The 19,686-nt window shown below is 35.2% G+C and overlaps 1 protein-coding gene across 1 annotated transcript in view; it reads right to left on the reverse strand.

Annotated features, from left to right (window-relative positions):
- Positions 1 to 2,063: 2,063 nt before the first annotated feature.
- LARS1 (leucyl-tRNA synthetase 1) overlaps positions 2,064 to 19,686 on the reverse strand; it is a 61,849-nt gene continuing 44,226 nt past the window's right edge. The window contains exons 23-32 of the mRNA XM_069484163.1: positions 18,906 to 19,089; positions 17,352 to 17,442; positions 16,337 to 16,477; positions 15,320 to 15,460; positions 14,974 to 15,084; positions 12,662 to 12,772; positions 9,926 to 10,030; positions 8,470 to 8,565; positions 6,538 to 6,670; positions 2,064 to 2,578 (exon numbers count right to left, since the gene is read on the reverse strand). Coding sequence (XP_069340264.1) covers positions 2,373 to 2,578; positions 6,538 to 6,670; positions 8,470 to 8,565; positions 9,926 to 10,030; positions 12,662 to 12,772; positions 14,974 to 15,084; positions 15,320 to 15,460; positions 16,337 to 16,477; positions 17,352 to 17,442; positions 18,906 to 19,089 — 1,319 coding nt within the window. The 3' untranslated portion in view covers positions 2,064 to 2,372. The remainder of the gene's footprint in view (positions 2,579 to 6,537; positions 6,671 to 8,469; positions 8,566 to 9,925; positions 10,031 to 12,661; positions 12,773 to 14,973; positions 15,085 to 15,319; positions 15,461 to 16,336; positions 16,478 to 17,351; positions 17,443 to 18,905; positions 19,090 to 19,686) is intronic.

Consider the following 19,686-nt stretch of genomic DNA (forward strand, 5'->3'; position numbering starts at 1 on the left):
ATGCCAACTATTTATGAAAAAGAAATGATAGCATTAGAAAATCACCATTTTGGATAGTCCCCAACATTATAACTTATTAGGAAAGGATCTTCAAGGGGTATGAAAACCATTAGATAAAAAAGATTTGGAATAGAATATTCCCAAGGCACCAAAAAAAACAAAACAATAAGGATATAGATTTGAACAATTCAATCTGCAACTCTGACCTAAAAGACACGTATAGGACTCTAAAATTGCAGAATACACATTCTTCTCAAGCTTACCTGGAACATTAGTAAAGATTGACCATATACTGGGCCATAAAGCTTAACCCCAGTGCCCGAAGGAGGCACAGCGCAGGCTTTCTGTGGTGCTGGCATTGTGCCAATCCTCGACTGGTTGGTGATTATGCAACTGTTTGCTTTATTGATAAATTCCTTTTTTGGAGGTGGGAAAGGGTCCATTTTTTATGTGTAAATTACATATTTTTGTTGTTCACTCTTTGTGTATGTACATTATATTTCAAAATTTTTAAAAAGCATTAAAATCCTTTAGAAAGGCAATAACATACTATCAATATAATAAGCCCAAAGTAGCCCACTTTTCTTCAGCATTCAACTAATTGCTGTTTCTTCAGTTGAGTCCCAGATGAAGTAATGGGCTTATCCATAGAGGCCTCCTTGTAGAAAACTTATGTATCTTTAAACATGAGAATCATACTCAGCCTAGCAAGCTCATTTTAAGAGAAACACACAGGAATTGAGACACAGAGAAGAGGGGATCCATGAATCCCCTCACATTTAATCCAAAGCAGTATAGGTTCATAGGCTCATTTAATAAAATGGGCACAATCACTCACAATATTAAAATTAGTTTCCTTTCTCCCTTTTTTCTTTTTGGCCAAGCATATACAATTTAATTCACTTAAGTTAAACATAAGTAGGCCTGTTTTTACACATCAGGAAGCACTGCTTGATTTTGGGAACTAAGGCTATGCAGATTGAAGAGAGCAACAAAAGAATCTAGAGGAATGCAAAGAAACAGTCGCCCCAAAGGAACCAACATAAAGGACATGATTATAGCTTACAGTAATCTTAAGCCAACACACCCTGGTATATTCATCGTCTTCTTCATCACTGGTAACATCTACTAAAGGCTTACTACTTGCTAGGCACTGTACTATATTTGTGATTTTCCTAGATCAATTCATCTAAACATCTCACAATAGGCCTACAAAGCAGGTATGATTATTAGTTCCAGTTTATGGATGAAGACACTGAGGCTCCGAGTAATTGGCCAAGATCACCCAACTAGCAAATGGAAGAACTAGAAATCTAACTTAGCTATTCTGACCAGAGTATGTAATCTTACCCCACTATGCGATATAGCCTGCTCCCAGCAGATAAATGATTATTTGTACTTGATAATTTCTGAGGGATCTTTCAGTTCTAACATTCTATGATTTACTTCAGTAAATCTATGATAAAACATTCACCTAGGCCTGATAATCTTTAATTGTGGAGAAAAAATAAGAAAGCTCAATAAAATCTGTTTACATGACCTCAAAGTTAGAATTCAGGTTCCCTTCGGTTATCAAAATGGGTCTTTCCCCATATTAAACCCATCAAAAAAAGAAATATTTTTCTTCTGTTAGTCAACGCCTTACATTTTTTCCTCATATGAAAGATAGATGGCACACAGAATATTAAAACACATTTCAGCAAGAATAAAAGAAAAAAATTTTAATATAATCATAGCATAATCCTTAAACACAACTGGATTCAAGACAAATTTGGTAAATGCAGATTTCTAGGGGGTGGAAATCCTCTTTTAAAATGCCTAAATTTAGTGTAAATGAAATAAATGTATAAACTTGATATTAGCCTTGAATATTGGCTGTTATTTGAACATATTGAAGCTTCAAAAAGTCTCACAGAATGCAGGACCTATTTGTTCTTCATACAAAATAGTTAGTGATCATAGCCAAGTCAAAATATTCTCATTTAAATCATCATGAGATTTCCTTTCATAAAAACACAGAACTGTCTACTTTAAAAAAAAAAAAAAAAAGAAATACAGCTAACTCCACAAATGAATATACTATAAAAAGCTGCTAGACACTCCTTAGCCTTCATAAATAGTATAAAGTATACATCATTAAAAAAAAAGCATGGCACAAACCATTTCTCTTAGGGGCCCAAAGAAGGAGAAAAAAAATCTATTAGGTCTGGGAATCAAAGAAACTTGGTGTAATTGTGATTACATGTAGAATTAAATGGTTAGACATGAAATTTATTTGGTCCAGCCTACGGTTCTCATAGCAGGTCAGTAGGCACAATCAGAGGAGTACTAGTATCACTAAAAACCAGAATAAATCTCCAATTTGCATGAGTTTACTGAACCAGATAGATAATTGTATCACCAATATCTGCCCGTAGCCCGTTTTCAGTGAGATGAATTTTCTTGCTCATGAGGTCCACATCGAAAACAGCATGCTCAGAAATAGGAGTCTTCTCAGTGTGCTCTTTTCCCAGGACAGGAACTCGTCGAGGTCCCAACAGTGGATCATCAAATCTCATCAGTTTCACTTTGGAAAGGTCTACAGCAAAAGAGATTATCAATGTGAGCATTTAACTATAGTCACTGACTCAACCCCATGAATGAGTCTAACAATTCACGTTTTAAACACACTGTTATATCTAAATAAAAATATTTTCATCGAAGTATTAATTGAGACCCAATCTCAGGAGCAAAGCCAAAATATAACAAATCTTTATCTCCTTTTGGCTTTTACCCATATCAAATTGTCAGAGATTCTGTATAACACATCTCTTGGAATTATAATCTGAGAAAGAGTTGAGTGTATTTTTCAGCATCATCCTATATGGTCTCTCAAATCACTTTTTATATGCTTTAATTAATCATTCTACAGAACATCAAAAAGCCTAAAACTTATTTCTTTTCTTCTTGTGTTTCCTGGAATACATTAAACCTGCAAGAATTGGAGCTTTTCTTGGAGATCCTTTTAGAGAAATAATTACTACTCTAAGAAATAGCACTACTAGTTTCTCATTTTGCCCAAAAGATGAAAGCATTTGTACAAAGTTGATGACAGACAAGGAGAGGAGGGGGACGGCAAAGGGAAAGGGCACAGCTTCTAGAATTTTAAGCTTTAGAATGAGCTCCAGTATCTATCCTGCTTGAGATTTTCCTGATCTGCTCTTGTGCAAACTGATAAGAGGGCTCCTGGCAAAAAAAAGCAACTGTCTCTTAAACAAAGTTATGATCCAACAACTCTGCCAACAACTAAGGCCAAGAGAAATTTAATTATTTCAGCAATTCAGAGACTTCCCAACAATTTTATTTCAGATGGTGGAAAAACACCAGAAATGACTAAAAATACTGATTCTGGGTTTATTACCTTATTCTAAGAGTAGCATGGCTAGTTATGCTTAACCTGATACATAAAAATAGAAGATATTTTCTGAATTACTTCCTACTCCTTTCTGAAACAGATCTCTGGGTGGTCCATGAGCTTACACTCCCCCCATGTTGACTCAAGAGCATGAAGCTTAACATGAGAGGGATAAGAGATAAAAGGAGACATTAATGCAGCTGGCGGCTTGCCAGACATGTTAAGTTATCCATGCATTCTATTCTCTTTGGGAAACAAAAACTAAAGGACTAAAAGTTTTGAGATGGGATCTTGGGGCTTATAGAGCAATTACCTGCAACTACCACAAAAGCAAACCCTATCTGAGAGTCTCTGCAGAGACCATACAATCCATTCCCTGACATAGCACAAGCCCTGAAAATTAAAATGGGAAAGGAGCGGGTACAGTCTTGATGACAGCCATAATCTTATTTTGGGGAAGAATACAATTCATTTTAACAGCTATGGCAACTCAACTTGCACATCAGGAATAGCAAATATTTCACTATAGAGGCAATGACAAGTCCTGCCAGCAGATTTTAGGCATAAGGCCTTTTACTGTAGATCTGCCTCTCTTTCTCTCTCTCTCTCTCTCTCTGAAACAGACCTCCCTCATCATTCCAAGCAATTCTGAATCAAACTATTTCAAAGAAACCTTAATACTCAATCAGACTTCTAAGTGACAAAGCACATTTGCTTTGATGTTTCACTATGTAGTTCATTACTGTCAATAAGTTCTTGGAGCTTTCTTAGTGATTTTACTATCTTTTCTTATCCCAGACCTCTCTTGTCATTAAAAACACTGAAATTTGGCTGGACGCGGTGGCTCACACCTGTAATCCTAGCACTCTGGGAGGCCAAGGCGGGTGGATCGTTTGAGCTCAGGAGTTCGAGACCAGCCTGAGCAAGAGTGACACCCCGTCTCTACTAAAAATAGAAAGAAATTATATGGACAACTAAAAATATACACAGAAAAAATTAGCCAGGCATGGTGGTACATGCCTGTAGTCCCAGCTACTCGGGAGGCTGAGGCGGTAGGATTGCTTGAGCCTGGGAGTTTGAGGTTGCTATAAGCTAGGTTGACGCCACGGCACTCTAGCCTGGGCAACAGAATGAGACTCTGTCTCAAAAAAAAATAATAAAAATAAAACTTAAAAAAAAAAAGTAAGTAGGGCAGTGGTTACTAGGGACTAGGAAGAGGTAGAATGCGGAGTTACTTTTTAGTGGGTACAGGGTTTCAGTTTGGAATGATGACAAAGTTATAGAGATGAATGGTTGTGATGGTTGCAAAACAATGTTGTAATGTACGCAAAGCCACTAAGCTGCATACTAAAAAATGACTAAAATGGTAAATTGTTATGTATATTTCCCCACAATTAAAAAAAAAAGTCTATAAACAATAAAATCTCCAACCCTAGTATACTGCTAGTGATGATGCTCCATACACAATGAAACAAGCAACTGGTATTTCCTTCCTATTAATACACCCTTTCCCCTTACCTTCACAGGTATAATTTTCAAGGCCCCATGCAAACAATATTTTATCTATAAACTCATGCCTGATTACCACAGCTGGAAATTACCTCCCCTTTTTCTGTAATGTACATTTTATCTGTACCTTTCTTACTGTACTCAGTAGCTTCTCCTCAGATTATGATTATGTGCAGAATAGCTGAGTCCCCTATCCTTTCACTAGATGCAGCTCCCAATGCCTTTGTGGACTCCCCAAGTCCCCAGTACATACATAGGAGTCTCTATGTACATAGCTGTTTCTACGTATATTACATGTGGTAGTCTCTCAATAAATGTCCACAGAATGGAGATGAGTAACTTCAACAGAACACAAAATAATGGTAGAATGAATTCCAAAGGGCTATTTCAAGTCTTCTATTTTAATGGATTATTACTACCCTGAATATAGTTCCATAAATTAGGTCACTGTCTGAGAATTTTAGTAGAAAATTTTTATAGTGATAGAAAGTGACCTAATCAAATTTGATTGCTATCAAAAAGAAAAAAGATAATGAAAAATAGAGAATCTCAACATTAATTTTTCTTCAGAGTTCAGAAGAAATATAATATAGAGACACACTAAGTCTCTTCACACTCTGCTCAGCCTAAGGAAGCCATAAATTATTACACTGAATCTAATCACAGAAGATGCAGGCTTAAAATTGATAAGAAATTAAGATTATTTAGGCACATTATTTAGACTTTAGAACAAAGAATATGAGCTTCGAAGTCAAATAGACCTGAGTTTGAATTCCAGCTCCAGGATTTACTAGCTGAATGAACTTTTCAAGTTACTTAGCCTTTCTGAGCCTTCATTTCAACATCTGTAAAAGGGAAATAATAATAATACCTCCTACATTATAGGGTTGTAAAGGATTAAATGGCTAATACATGACACACTCAATAATTTTTACTCTGTTTCTTTTCCTTTCCCAGGAACAGATCAAGCTGGGCAGGTTAGTTTAGAATATTAAGGGTATATGTTCCTTAATTCCAAATACTTCTGAGAGACAGAAATCACTTGTTATAAATTTACAGCTAGGTGGAGTCTTGGAAAAATTATCTAACCCAGTGTCCTCATTTTACTAAAAGAAAACTCCATTTAAAGATTAAGCCAACCATGGTGGCTCATGCCTGCTCCAGCACTTTGGGAGGCCAAGGTGGCAGGATCGCTTGAGGCCAGGAGTTTGAGATCAGCCTGGGCAACACTGTGAGACCCTATCTCTACAAAAACTGAAAAACTTAGTCATGCACAGTGGTCCTAGCTACTTGGGAGGCTGAGGCAGGAGGATTGCTTGAGCTCAGGAGTTCCCAGACCGAGTTCCCAGGCTGCAGTGAGCCAGGATCATGCCACTGCACTCCAGCCTGGGTGACAGAGCAAGACCTTATCTCAAAAAAAAAAAAAAACCTTAAGTGACATGGCAAAGTCACCAAGCTACCTAGCCATAGAATCCCACAAAAAACAGGTTTCCTGATTCTGGGTGCAATGTTCTTTCCATATTATACAGCTGTCCCTAAGAAGCTAGTTACTTTTCTTTCTCCCCCACCCCCTACTTAAAACTCATCAAATCCACAAGCTACTGCCAAATGTGAGTTTCAGGGAAACCACTTACCTTTGATTCCTCGGTCCATTTTCATTAAACGCCTAATTATGGAATCACAGTTATCTCCTTGCCTGATTTCAATTTTGGTTGAGAAGTGGCCATTGGACGGCTGGGGATTCAGTAGGGAAACTGACACACCAGGCTAGGAAAGAGAAAATCATTGTTATAGAAAATCAAACTTGAATACTAATGGGGGGCGGGGGGGGGGGAATCTCTACTACATTTTTAATGCTCAGTGAAAGACAGACCTAATTCTGGTATCCTAAAATCACGACCAAGGCATATCCAAATATAAATGAAAAGCTGCACAAGTTCATGCTTATAGGTATTATATGCTTATAGGTTCAATGCCTAGGTTAAAATGATTACAACTATATATACCAATACTGATAATGGACAATTACAATAATTGCATTTTCTCTTCTACGATCACCATCATTCACTGAATTTCTACTATGTATCAGGCACTATACTCAGTACTTTATAGAAATTAGTTCCATACCCTGAAAGGTAGTTCTAGTTCTGAATCCTTTTTCACAAATGAGAAGCTGGTCACACAGCTGGTCAGCGGCAGGGCCAGGATTAAACCCAGTTCCATGCCATACTACCTTCCACATTATAGAAGCTATATAGTCAAGGACTGTTTATTATTAAGCAGAGGAAGTCAACTGAGTCTTGTGAAAGACTTAAATATATAACATCTTAATGGAATACTTGAAAATGGCTTGAAATAAATACATTTGTATAAGAAACACAAATTTCCTATACCTTTCTCCACGGCCCAAATGACTGTACTTTAAAAAGTCACCATATCTTGGCCGGGCGCGGTGGCTCACGCCTGTAATCCTAGCACTCTGGGAGGCCGAGGCGGGTGGATCGCTCAAGGTCAGGAGTTCGAGACCAGCCTGAGCAAGAGCGAGACCCTGTCTCTACTAAAAATAGAAAAAAATTATATGGACAACTAAAAATATATATATAGAAAAATTAGCCGGGCATGGTGGCGCATGCCTGTAGTCCCAGCTACTCGGGAGGCTGAGGCAGGAGGATCGCTTGAGCCCAGGAGTTTGAGGTTGCTGTGAGCTAGGCTGACGCCACGGCACTCACTCTAGCCTGGGCAACAAAGTGAGACTCTGTCTCAAAAAAAAAAAAAAAAAAAAGTCACCATATCTTGATGTAATGAGAATATTCGTTACATGATGATAAAATTCAGGGAAGTATCCATGATCACAATTACCTTATTCTTTCAAAATAGATTTTTTCTGTTTGCTAGATTTTCAATTAAATATGGTAAAAGTAACAAAATATATCTAAGTCCTCTGCTTACCAAGAAAAGGGCATTTTACGGACTCTTACGATTGCAGTCCCCTGGACTTTGCCAAATGCTGCCAATCTGAATGGATACTTTGAAACTGAATAAATAGAATTTTCAAAACCTCTAAAACCTATTTATCTTCATCAATAATGGCCAAAAAGTAAGAGGAGAAAAAAGGAATTCTAGCATACCTTAAGATCACACATCACTCTGGTTTATACTAAAAACCAAAAAGCATTAAAAAACAATCAAACCAAGACTCATCTCAAGTTTGAAAGCTCCTTTTCACTGTTTAAAAAGGTCTTACATTTCAATTCCCACTGTATTTTTTCTAATAAAAATTAGGGTTTGAAAATGATATTTTTATTTTTTAAACCCACAAATAACATCTGACAATACCCATAATAATAAAGTAAGGGAAAAGTAAGTATTGTACCAACCAGGGAATTAGGACACCTCAAGTCTAGCCTCATTTCTAACAAATGACATGGCCTGGAACAAACCAATTACTTAATTTCTCTGTATCCTCCTTCCTTCCATCTTTAAAATGATGGGTTTAGATGTAATGATCTCTAAGGTCTCTTCTAGCTCTAAAATGCAATGATTCAAGTGAGATTCCTTCAACTTACTTCTGTTCTAAAAACATTAAGTGGTTTCCCAGGACAACAGTCTTCCCTGACTTTATCTTCTGCTTCAGAGGCAAACTTGACTTCTATGTGTTCTAGCTAAATAGAGGGAAAAAAATGGAAGTCATTAGTATTACTTAATATGATTGAAATTAATCATCACCTCATTTCACTAAGAGCAAAACTAAGTTCTCCACTTAACATGAAATGGTCTGTGCAATTTTATTATTTTCCATATAAACAGTAAATGCAATCTGTAATCGGTTATTTAATACTCATCTTAGATGTTTCATAGTATTATTTATATAGTCATGTTTACCATTTTCTATAATGAAATCTGGTGTCTATCTGCCACATAAGAGAAAATGGAAATCAGCATAAAGGCCTTCCACTGAGACAAACAGAAGTTCAGAAATTTATCATTTGAGAATACAAGGCTTCCACTTAAATAAATGGAAGAAAAGCTCAGAAATATAGCATCCTACACATGCCTGAATATAAGATGACTCTCAACGTAAGGTATATCCCCCATTGTCCAAGTGAGAAGACCTAAGAAGAGTTCTTTTTAATCTACATGAATATACAGGAACATTTAGAGATACACATAAACCAGATGTCTGTTACTATTTATCAATTTCATTAACTCATTTAAGACAAAATGCTTATTTACAAATAACTTTCTTCTATCTCCACATTTCATGAAACAATTTTATTCAAACTCTAAACCTGCATTTTTTTTTTTTTTTTACTTTAGGGTCTTCACTATCACTAGAACCACTTTTTGAGTCCTCAGTTCTCTAGAGTGAATTATTTTTCCTTCTGCCTAAGTCATCTGAGAGAGAAAATATTTAAAATCTATATATAAAGTTATGACTGGGGCAGAAAGAAGGTATGTGAAGAAAGTTACAGATACGTGAAAGCCATTGGTACTGTTCTATTCTTGGATTGGGTAGTAGATTCATAGATGTTCATTATTTATCAATTTAAAAAAAAACAGAGCCAGGCATGGACCAATAATAATATATCATGAGCCACAGATTATAATTAACCCAATTATATGAATTTGAGGTCTGAAAGGGAGGGGGGAAAGAAGCAATTCAGAGTACTCCATAATATGAGAGACTCAGAAAGCATTTGAATATAAGGTCTCTCTCTCTCTTTATTATCTTTAAGATAATTTGGGGACAATACCCAGACATATACAGTTAGTTTTTTAATATATGAGTGAATAATTATACATAAAGATAATTGATAAATGAAATAAAATGACACATCATTTTTTTCTTCCTGTAATTCTTATTCCCACTCATTCTCTTTCCCTCCAAAAATATTTTTGACTGATATATTTGGCAAAGATACTAAACATAGAAGATGAAGTTTATAAAAAGGTTTATTATAAAATGAACTGGATTACAGTTTACTATAATTGACTAATTATTACAATCCCTGGCCCTCTTACCTCAAGGGAATTAGTCAGGTAGACTATATTCTCCATAAGCACTGCCTGTTCATCAAATTCTAATTGCAAATCCAGAACACGAGGCCCCATCTTCTCCAGATTTTCCTAATAGCCAAAATGGTGTGGAAAAACAAAATCACATAAAGAGTATGTTGAAAAGAATGTATTTCCTCCAAAGCAATCATTCTTCTCTCAACTGATAAAATCTTTAAAAATTCAACAGTTAAGGCCAGGCACGGTGGTTCACGCCTGTAATCCTAGCACTCTGGGAGGCCGAGGTGGGAGGATTGCTTGAGCTCAGGAGTTTGAGACCAACCTGAGCAAGAGCGAGATGCTGTCTCTACTAAAAAAAAATAGAAAGAAATTAGTCAAACAACTAAAAATAGAAAAAATTAGCCGGGCATGGTGGTGCATGCCTGTAGTCCCAGCTACTCCAGAAGCTGAGGCAGGAGGACTGCTTGAGCCCAGGAGTTTGAGGTTGCTGTGAGCTAGGCTGACGCCATGGCACTCTGGCCAGGGGAACAGAGTGAGACTCTGTCTCAATAAAAATAAAAAAATAAATTAAAAAATTCAACAGTTAAAGGAAAGGCCTTAACTCGTGGTTTCCCTTATCTATGTTTGTTTGTTAATGAAATGTATTAGCTCAGCATAATTATCATTTAAAGTATGATAAAAGTAAGGCAGCACTGAAAATACCGTAATGTACAAAGTGTTCAGATTTATAAAATAAATATGGCTTTATCATATTTAGACTGACTTAATATGCAAGCCCACAAAATTTACTCTGACAAGGAATCAAACAAATGATATCCCTTCAGGTAACCAAAAAAAATGTAATTTTCTAAGATACCACCCTCTTAAAGCTATTTCAGAGGATAATCAATAACAAACAAAAAAATGCCCAAAGATATTCCTACAAAGTTTAAAGAAAAAATTATGCTATATGGGGTACTCAGATAATCCCATGGCATATAAAAAACAATTTATTCTTAATTTTCTTGAACATTAAATATTTCTGCTCAAAATGTACTTTTAGAGATCCAAGTACACACGCACTGATAGAGCTAACTGCCTAGAACATATTTTACTTACATAAAAATGACCTGACATTATTCCTACTACACATTGTTTTAGTTTACCATCCAAGTTCTGTTTCTTTTCCCATGAAAAAGTTCTAGAAAGCCATTTTCTTATTCCCAGATTTATTAATCACTTTCAAAGTTTATAAAACCACTAATCTGCCTAGCAAATCACCAATATGAAAAATATATATTACCACTCGAACAGTCTGATACTAGTTCTTCAAATTTAAATGAGATCCTAAAGAAGTCAACTCTGGAATGTAATATCATTTTATATGAAAATAACTACTTTTCAAATTAGTTTCACCGGATTGTCTTAAAGCACGTCATCAAAATTATTTGCCTTTGAAACCCCCAATGGGATATTTTGTTGCCTCCACACACTGACAACAGATCTGGCATTATGACCGATGGCACTAGCCACTGGGGAACCAATGAACTATGAGCATACCGGCAGGCATATTACAACTTGACTTGTGTAGGTCAACACAGGATTCTAAATTATTTCTGAAACTAAAAATACTCTGAGGATCATATAGTGACTTCACTCTGGGAGAGAATTAAAAGGCTTTCCCAAGAATACCAATCTACTTCAATAATGGAGAAGCTAAGACTTCTCGTCTCAGGCATCTGCAGCTGAGAAGACACAAAAATTAAAATACAGTACAAGAATAATCACTGTATGCCTACCAGGCTGGAAGATACTGATTTACATTTTTAAACATATCCTGAGCCTACTTCTTGACAGGCACTATTTAAGTGTGTTAGGTACATTACTTCATAAATTCCTCACAGTACTTCTAAATAGTACGTTCATCCTCATTTTATAGATGAAAAACCTTGTGGCCCAGAAAATTTAAGTGATTTGTCTAAGGTCTCAAAACTAAGAAGTGACAAACACGCAGGATTTGAATCAAGATTTGTCTAACCCCATAGCCTGAGATCTTAAGGAATATATATCCTTCTTTCAGTTTCTCTTCGTCAAAATCCAACAGATCAGTTATGTATATGAAGAAAACCAAGAGTCTAACCAGGTAGTTTTCAATGGTGGCACGGTGGGAGGGTGGGAAGTGATTTTGCCCCCAGGGGACATTTGGTGATGACTAGAGATATTTTTGGTTGTCACAACTGGGGCTAAAGGGGATTCTACTGGAATCTAGTGAGTAGTAGCCAAGGATGCTGCTAAACATCCTACAATGCACAAGACAGCACCCCACAAGAACTATCTGGCACAAAATATCAATAGAGCCATTACTGACAAACCCTTGTCTAACCACTATCCTTATCCTGCTAAGCTAAACCTATAAAAACGAAGAATCTTGGTTCCAGTAATTCTAGGAAAAACACCCTAATGTAAGCCAAAAGAATATGCTTCCTCCCAAAACTGAAAAGAAAGAAAATGAGAAGATGAAGGGAATAATTCAGTGCCGCGATTCTAAACCAATTTTTCTTCCACAATACATATTTTTACATGCTCAGCAATTCCACAGGTAAACCCCAAATCTGATAGCTCATTTCTCACCACCATTGATTGAAAAGTGCTATTTTAGCAGATTTCTGGGGGAAGACTGTGCCCAAGGCTTTTCCCCTTCCGTATATCGTCCCATCTAACCATTACTCATGTGGTCACAGTTGCATAAGGTCCACAGCTTACCTTAATCATGGCAACAAATGGCATCACTTTTTTCATATATTTCTTCAATTCTGGCAAACTGCCTAGTTCAGCAGCAATGACTTTGTTATCAGGCAATTTTCCACTGTTGGCCTAAAAAAAGGGAGTAGGGAGAGGAATATGGAGAAAAATACTTTTAAAATAAAGCAGGATAGTAGATGTGCCTTTATGAAGTATGCCAAACACAGAATGGTGGCCTCTGTCAGTCTGTTAGAAAACAGAGGAAGAATGTCCAGCCTCTAACATCATGGGAGAGTGAAAGCTGAATGAACAGTACAGAAGAGAGTCTCCCTAATTCCCTCTAAATTCAGAGATACATGTTTTTTAGTTTTAAAAAAAGAAACTGGTTGATTTTTGCTGAATATTTCATCTTTCCTTACAATAACAGCAACTCCAGGATTGTAACATTAGATTTTACCTGGTAAGAAACTGACATGGTCTTATAAAAATCTTGTCCTCAAACTTCTAATTGCATTCCATTAGTCATATTAAAATGAAAAGCTACACAACTATCATACAAAATTTATATGATGTCTGCCTTGGAACATTCTTCCTTATAAATTGTTATCACAAATGTGCAAAAATGCATCTCCAGTTATTGACCTATTAAAATGGTTTAATCTCTACTCAAAAATAAATGCCTATATATCACTAATATGCACACAATCCAAATATGCTGAATGAATTTAAATTCATTTCTGCAAACATCAAGATTCCCTTCAATAGAGTAAGAAATAAAGAACTGATCTTTTTAGAGTTTTAGGTGATTTATTTTCTTTTTGTTTTATTAATAAATGCATAGCACCAAAGCCAAGGGTTGGGAATGAATCTAAATCAAAAGTAACACACAGTAAGATTTCAAATAATCCATTTACTTTCGACTCTAACCTTTACTAAAGTATACGGGGGAAAAAAATATTTTACTTGTCAATGTGTTTCTCTGAAACACATATAAAAGAAAAAGGAAAGGATGGGAAATACTCCTTTCCCTTATGTCACCAAAAAGATGCCATATTTAACACAAGAATATTCTTCTTGATTACAAATAAACATTCTTTTAGTTCTTTTGGATGAAAACAAACAAAAATTTAAAAAGAAGATGATAATGCCAAAAGATGACACTGTTTTGAAACAATATATCTAGTCAATGAATATAAGTAAAAATATAACTTCTAAAAGAACAGAGGTAAAGAAAATTTTAATACCTAGGACATTACATACTATATTTGGTTTTTCCACCATTTCCTAGAAATTGCTCGAATGAATACATAAACTGAGGCACAGTTTCATTTTTCTACCAACCAAAGTAGCTTTTATCTTTTACTTACCACAATTCAAAGTCTGCAAGTACATTCTAAAGGCTACCTTCTATTTCTATTACACACAAGCAAAGGTGAAGGTAGTTCTCAAAAAAACTAGATTAACAAGGAATACAAAAACCTTGCTCTTTTCTCTTCATCAAATTTTAAAAATGCAAAAGCAGTTTTTCCTCGTATTTCTTAATTAACTATGAAAAGTATTGAGGCAAAATTCCAATAAAGGTCTGGAAAATCAAAGCTAAGGATTTTTCCTTTATGTTTCTGCTTTATGTTTTCACCATAAACCCTACTGTCTTTCTCTTTTTTAAGTGCACCTTAATGATCTGTGTCTAGCAATAACTGTTCTAATAACCTCAGCAAAAAAAGCTAAAATTCCATAACATACTTTGTTTCCATATTTTGAATGTAAAAGAAAAATGGATTTTCTTCTTTAGGAAAACTTACAACTAAGTTTAAATATTAAGTTTCCTTTAAACAGAACTATCATTACCTGACAGAGCCAAAAACATCTTCGGGCTGTAGATTTCTATAGGTAAATATCAAACTGAACAACATTTTCTTTTAAAGTACTCAAGATCCAAGCTTCAATTTTTTCACATATAACAAGGTTAAGATTTCATGAAATCCCACTGTTCAAGTCACAACCAATTCAAAAGGCAAACTCTCTCCTGTTATCAAACTGTTTCATAATTTCAACTACACATATGAAAATCCACACGTCTTTTAATTACATACAACTAGATCCAATGTATATTTGTATGAAAGTTTCAGAAATGATGAAAAAGCAGCAGCTTTTCCCTCAGTGTCCATTTATGAGACACCAAGGATAACAAAAGACACTCCCTGCCTAGACGGAATGCAACAAAGCTGCCTGTCTGTCTTCCTTTCCCCAGATATTGTCAACATCCTAAAAACAAAAGCAACATTGGCAGTATACAACACTGTTGGGGAGAAAAAGTCCACTAAGAGCATCACCTCAAAGTGGTTGCGTAGAACTGACAGGGTGGTATGTTGCCAAGGTGGATAGTTCTTCGCCACATAGATGGTACAGTGTGAGGGCTTCTGAGGTGGTTGTTTGTCAGTCTTCTACATGGTAAAAGAAAACAGAAAAACATTTCAGTGCTTGTATGTAAACCAAAAATGAGAACCCTGCAATATATACCACCACTGCTTCTAACATTTAAAATTATACATGCTATAGAACTATATTAGCAGGAATTTTAGCCCTACACATTTTAATGAAAGTCTTTTCAAAATTTTCATTATTATTAAATGTTGACCAATAACTTCTAAGAAATTTTTTTTTAAAAAATGACTTTACCTTCCCTTTAGCTGGCATCATATAGTTCTTGAGCCGTAGTCTAAGGTCATGTGCTACCTCCATGAGATACTGTGAAGAACGTATCAACGCTTCATCCACAGGACCTGCCACGGGCCATGAGGCATTCATAATTGAGTCAGGCTTTTAAAAAAACAAAACCCAAAAAAGGTGCAGTGAGATTAGACAACACAACGATTTTATGATTCTTGATTGCAGTTTCATACCAATTTGTAATTGTGTGCTCAAAGTTCAAACCTGACTACATATAACACACTTCCACAGCCCCTGATCTAATGTTCCCTGGAATTCAAGCTGTGAAGTCTGACTCTACATTCTTAATTAGCATCAATTTGTACAAGCATATTAATACCCACACACATATGCTCACTTTCAAAGAAAATTATGTAATGCTAATTTGCCTAAATTTAATCATTATTATATAAATTATGCATACACTCAGTTTTTATCCTGTTAATACATCCAGTATTGAAAGTATGGCTATTTGGTATATAGATCATCAGCACATTTCTGCATTGTTCATGCATTTAAAAATACAAAAGAGCCTGGCTGATAAAGTTGGAGAGGAGTTATTAAACCAGCCAATCTATTTATCTGCAAGCCTGGGAGAAATAATTGAATTTATCTTCACAGTAAAAATGCTAATATAATATCTCTGAATATGAAATCCTATATGTGCCTGAAGTTTCATATAATATAAGAATATTTATGCAAATATACACTTCTATCTTTGTTTATAAGCAGCTCTTAACAGTTGTTTATATCTTTCTCAATATTTTCACCTTTTTAAAATAAATACACTGTGTGTATATAAATAAAGGTATACATATGATATATCCATCTAAACAGGAGGTAGCTCTGGGTTAACTTGTTGTAATGATGATGATGAATCAACATTATTCCTCAAATACTCATTTTCAGCCTTTTTCTCTTAAATAACAATATCATACTGCAGCCAAAAGCAAAACCATTCGTAACATTTTAGATGCATAAAGGTACCTTTCCCAGGAGTGTCCAGACATGCTCACACACATGTGGACAGAAGGGAGCCAAGAGAAGTGTCTGAACTTCAATAAACCGGAACACAAGTTCTCTGTGCATCCCTTCTATGGCCAATTCACGGTACTTATCTTTCGCTGCCTATAAAATTCAAAATCAATTACAATTTCCTTCATCTTACTTCTTTAAAATAAAAATAAAGTAAAAAGACTTCAGTATCTTGGCTTTAATGCATTTTTAAGTGTTTAATCTTTTAAAATTCCATAATAAATCACTGCAAAGTTTTATTTTTAAGAATTTGGAAGTAAGTATATATCTTTGTTCAAAGGATATTGCAGTTTTATATTAATCACTCCCAAGAAAAAAAATTTTTTAAAGCTATTTTGTAACTGAGACATAAAATTTGAACAATATTAACTGTGTACTAGGGTGAATGCTCTGAGCAGCATATAAGAAAAATATTAAGTATCAAAAAGGCTAAAAATACAACACATTGCTAAGCTCAGCACTTATCCTTATTTAACCACATCTCTAAAAACCAAGTTACATAAATCCCAATGTGATATTTTACAAAGCTGATTGAGTAAAGCTACATTTTTACTTTAAGCACTTGAAATGTCAAACTTGAGGAAATACTGACACCTTGTGGAACACCTCAGAAAACATTTGCTTTCAAACTAATGGCAATTAATTACAATTTTGCTGTTGTTTTTATCAATTTAAAAATGTTTTCCTGGAAAGTATGGGTGAATTTTAGATTTAATCTCCTTTACATTAATGCTCATAGCTTAACTAGGAATAGAATTATTTATATTAAAAGGACACAATAGAAAAAATACCAAAGAAAACAACTTAAAACCACAATTTAATGGAGAATTTAAAGATTTCTTGGCAGAATTTTCACAGTCTACACTTCAGATGAGTAATTATTTGAGAGCAGGAAGAAAAAAAGGAAGAAAATACATCATATTCACACTGGCATGCTTTATACCTCCCAAAAGAATTAATAGCTTACCTGGAACTCAAAAAATCCTGTTTTCAAAGCTTCTTTAAACATCATCTTTTCATAGTTTTGATCTGTTTTTATAATTCCTGCATTCATTTCACTATTGAATAGGCAAAAAAAGGTCATTGAGTTTAAAGGCAATTATATATAGGTATAATAGGCTGCTGCATATACTAATAAGCAGTAAAATGAGAACAATGCCTGAAACATTTAAAATTGCTCAACACAACATCTTTGTGTTCCTTAACGCTGATTATTGCAGCCTATCAAGTTGTCTATCCAGCCTTAAGTATTGTCAACTGACAATGCTTACAACTTCTGTTTATGGTAACACAGTAAACGATGCTTACTTAAAAATTCCTTGATGAAAACTTTGTTATAAAGCCCAAAATGCAATATGAAAATAGCTTAACTATGGTTGTAGCCAGGTTTTAACCACTGCATTTTAAATAACTAATAGTGGATATTAGGGAAAAAATTTCTCATACCAACTCAGGCCCTTCTTAACCTGGCTCAGTCTGGCCCCGACCTGTTTCATCTCCTACCTCTATCCTCCAGATATTGCACTTCGAATAAATATCATACCCTTTACATGGCTTTTACACACTTTTTTCTCTCCCTGCAAAACTCCTGTTTATTTTTCAAGAAACCCAAAATTCACATGATATCTTTGAATTCTCTTTATCCTTATTATTGTATTTATATTAATAATTGGTCGAAAGTAAGCGATTGTCTCTCTTGCTGGATAACAAGGAACTATCATGTCTTAATTCATCTTTGTAACACCAGTGCTTAGGATGGCTCCTGACACAAAGAGGTTAATTAATGTCTTTTGAATGGAGAAAAAAAAAGATATTTCTCCTTTTCTTTTAATCTACTTTTCTTTTAATCATTCTGCCCCACTCTAAAGAAAGACAGCATGATAAAATGGTTATGAGAACAAGCTTTGGAGACAGAAGTAAGTTCATATCCCAAGTATCCAATTACTAACTTTGAGACCTTTAATGAAATACTTAATTTTTCTAAGCCTCAGTTTCTTTATTTCTAAAATAGAGCTAATCTGCCAGCAGTGGTGGCTCATGCCTATGATCCCAGTGCTTTGAGAGGCTGAGGCAGGAGGATCCCTTCAGGCCATGAGTTTGAGATCAACCTGGACAATATATCAAGACCCCATCTCTACATTAAAAAAATTAGCCAGGTGTGGTGGCACATGCCTCAAGTCCCAGCTACTTGGTAGGATCACTTATACCTAGGAGTTTGAGATTAGAGTGAGCTATGATCACGCCACTGCACTCCAGCTTAGGCAACAGAGTGAGACTCTGTCTCTTAATTAATTAATTAAGCAAGCTAATAATATCTTTATCATATAAGGTTGCTTTGAGGCTAAAGTCAGAAAACAAATGCAAAATATTTAGCAAAGGGCCTCGCACCAGTAAGCCTTCAACGAATACTAGCTATTGTCATCTAATTTATTTTAGGAAAAAAACAAAGAAAAAGAAAACTTAAAAATGCACCAGGACTAAGCAGCTCTACAGTATAAAGTGGGTGGGATCCACAGATTACCTGGCAAAAACTCTATCATTGAAAGTGTTGGCAGGACCACTTCTTAGGCTGTTCCAGTTGGCAAGCATTTCTTTCACCCATTCCACCCAGGTAAACAGACGGAGAATACCTGCATCTGCCATGGTTTCCACAAAGTTGGCATCTTCAACAGTGTCACCAGCATCAGCTAGAGCCAAGCGCATTCCTGGAGAAGAGGAAAAAAATCAATCAATGAATTAAAAAATATGGTTATTGAGTATCAACTATGTGTCCAGTGGGTACACTGCAAAATCCTTATATAAATTTAAAAACAACAGATGCTTTAAAGGACGGTCCTAGATTAACAACAAAAATAAAAATCACCAAAAGTAGGATCCCTAACTATGATGTTAAAATAATTGAACCATCCATATCAATTTGCATACATTTAGCATCAATATGTGTTTCTTCTCATGCATGTTGAGTTAATGAGATAAAGTGATCTTTAATGAGGCAGAGGAAGAAAATGATAAGCTGGGAATATACAGTCATTTCTTTCTGATTTCTCTATCAACATCTCAGCCTCATTTAGAGGTGGTAAAATATTTCGATATTTTAATGCATGAGAACACACAATGGTGCCTTATGTGTAGAAATGCATATTTAATTTCTCAGTCCTAAAACTAGGTTCTTCTAAGTTTTCCACTAATAAAACTTCATTTTTTCAATTCTCATCTTTTAGTACTACCAAAATCTTCCATTCTAAAATATTAGAAAGAAATCTAAATGTCTATCTATAAGACCCTAATTAAATAAACTACAG

This window comes from Eulemur rufifrons, chromosome 10 (genome assembly GCF_041146395.1).
Source record: "Eulemur rufifrons isolate Redbay chromosome 10, OSU_ERuf_1, whole genome shotgun sequence".
NCBI classification, from domain to species: Eukaryota; Metazoa; Chordata; class Mammalia; order Primates; family Lemuridae; genus Eulemur; species Eulemur rufifrons.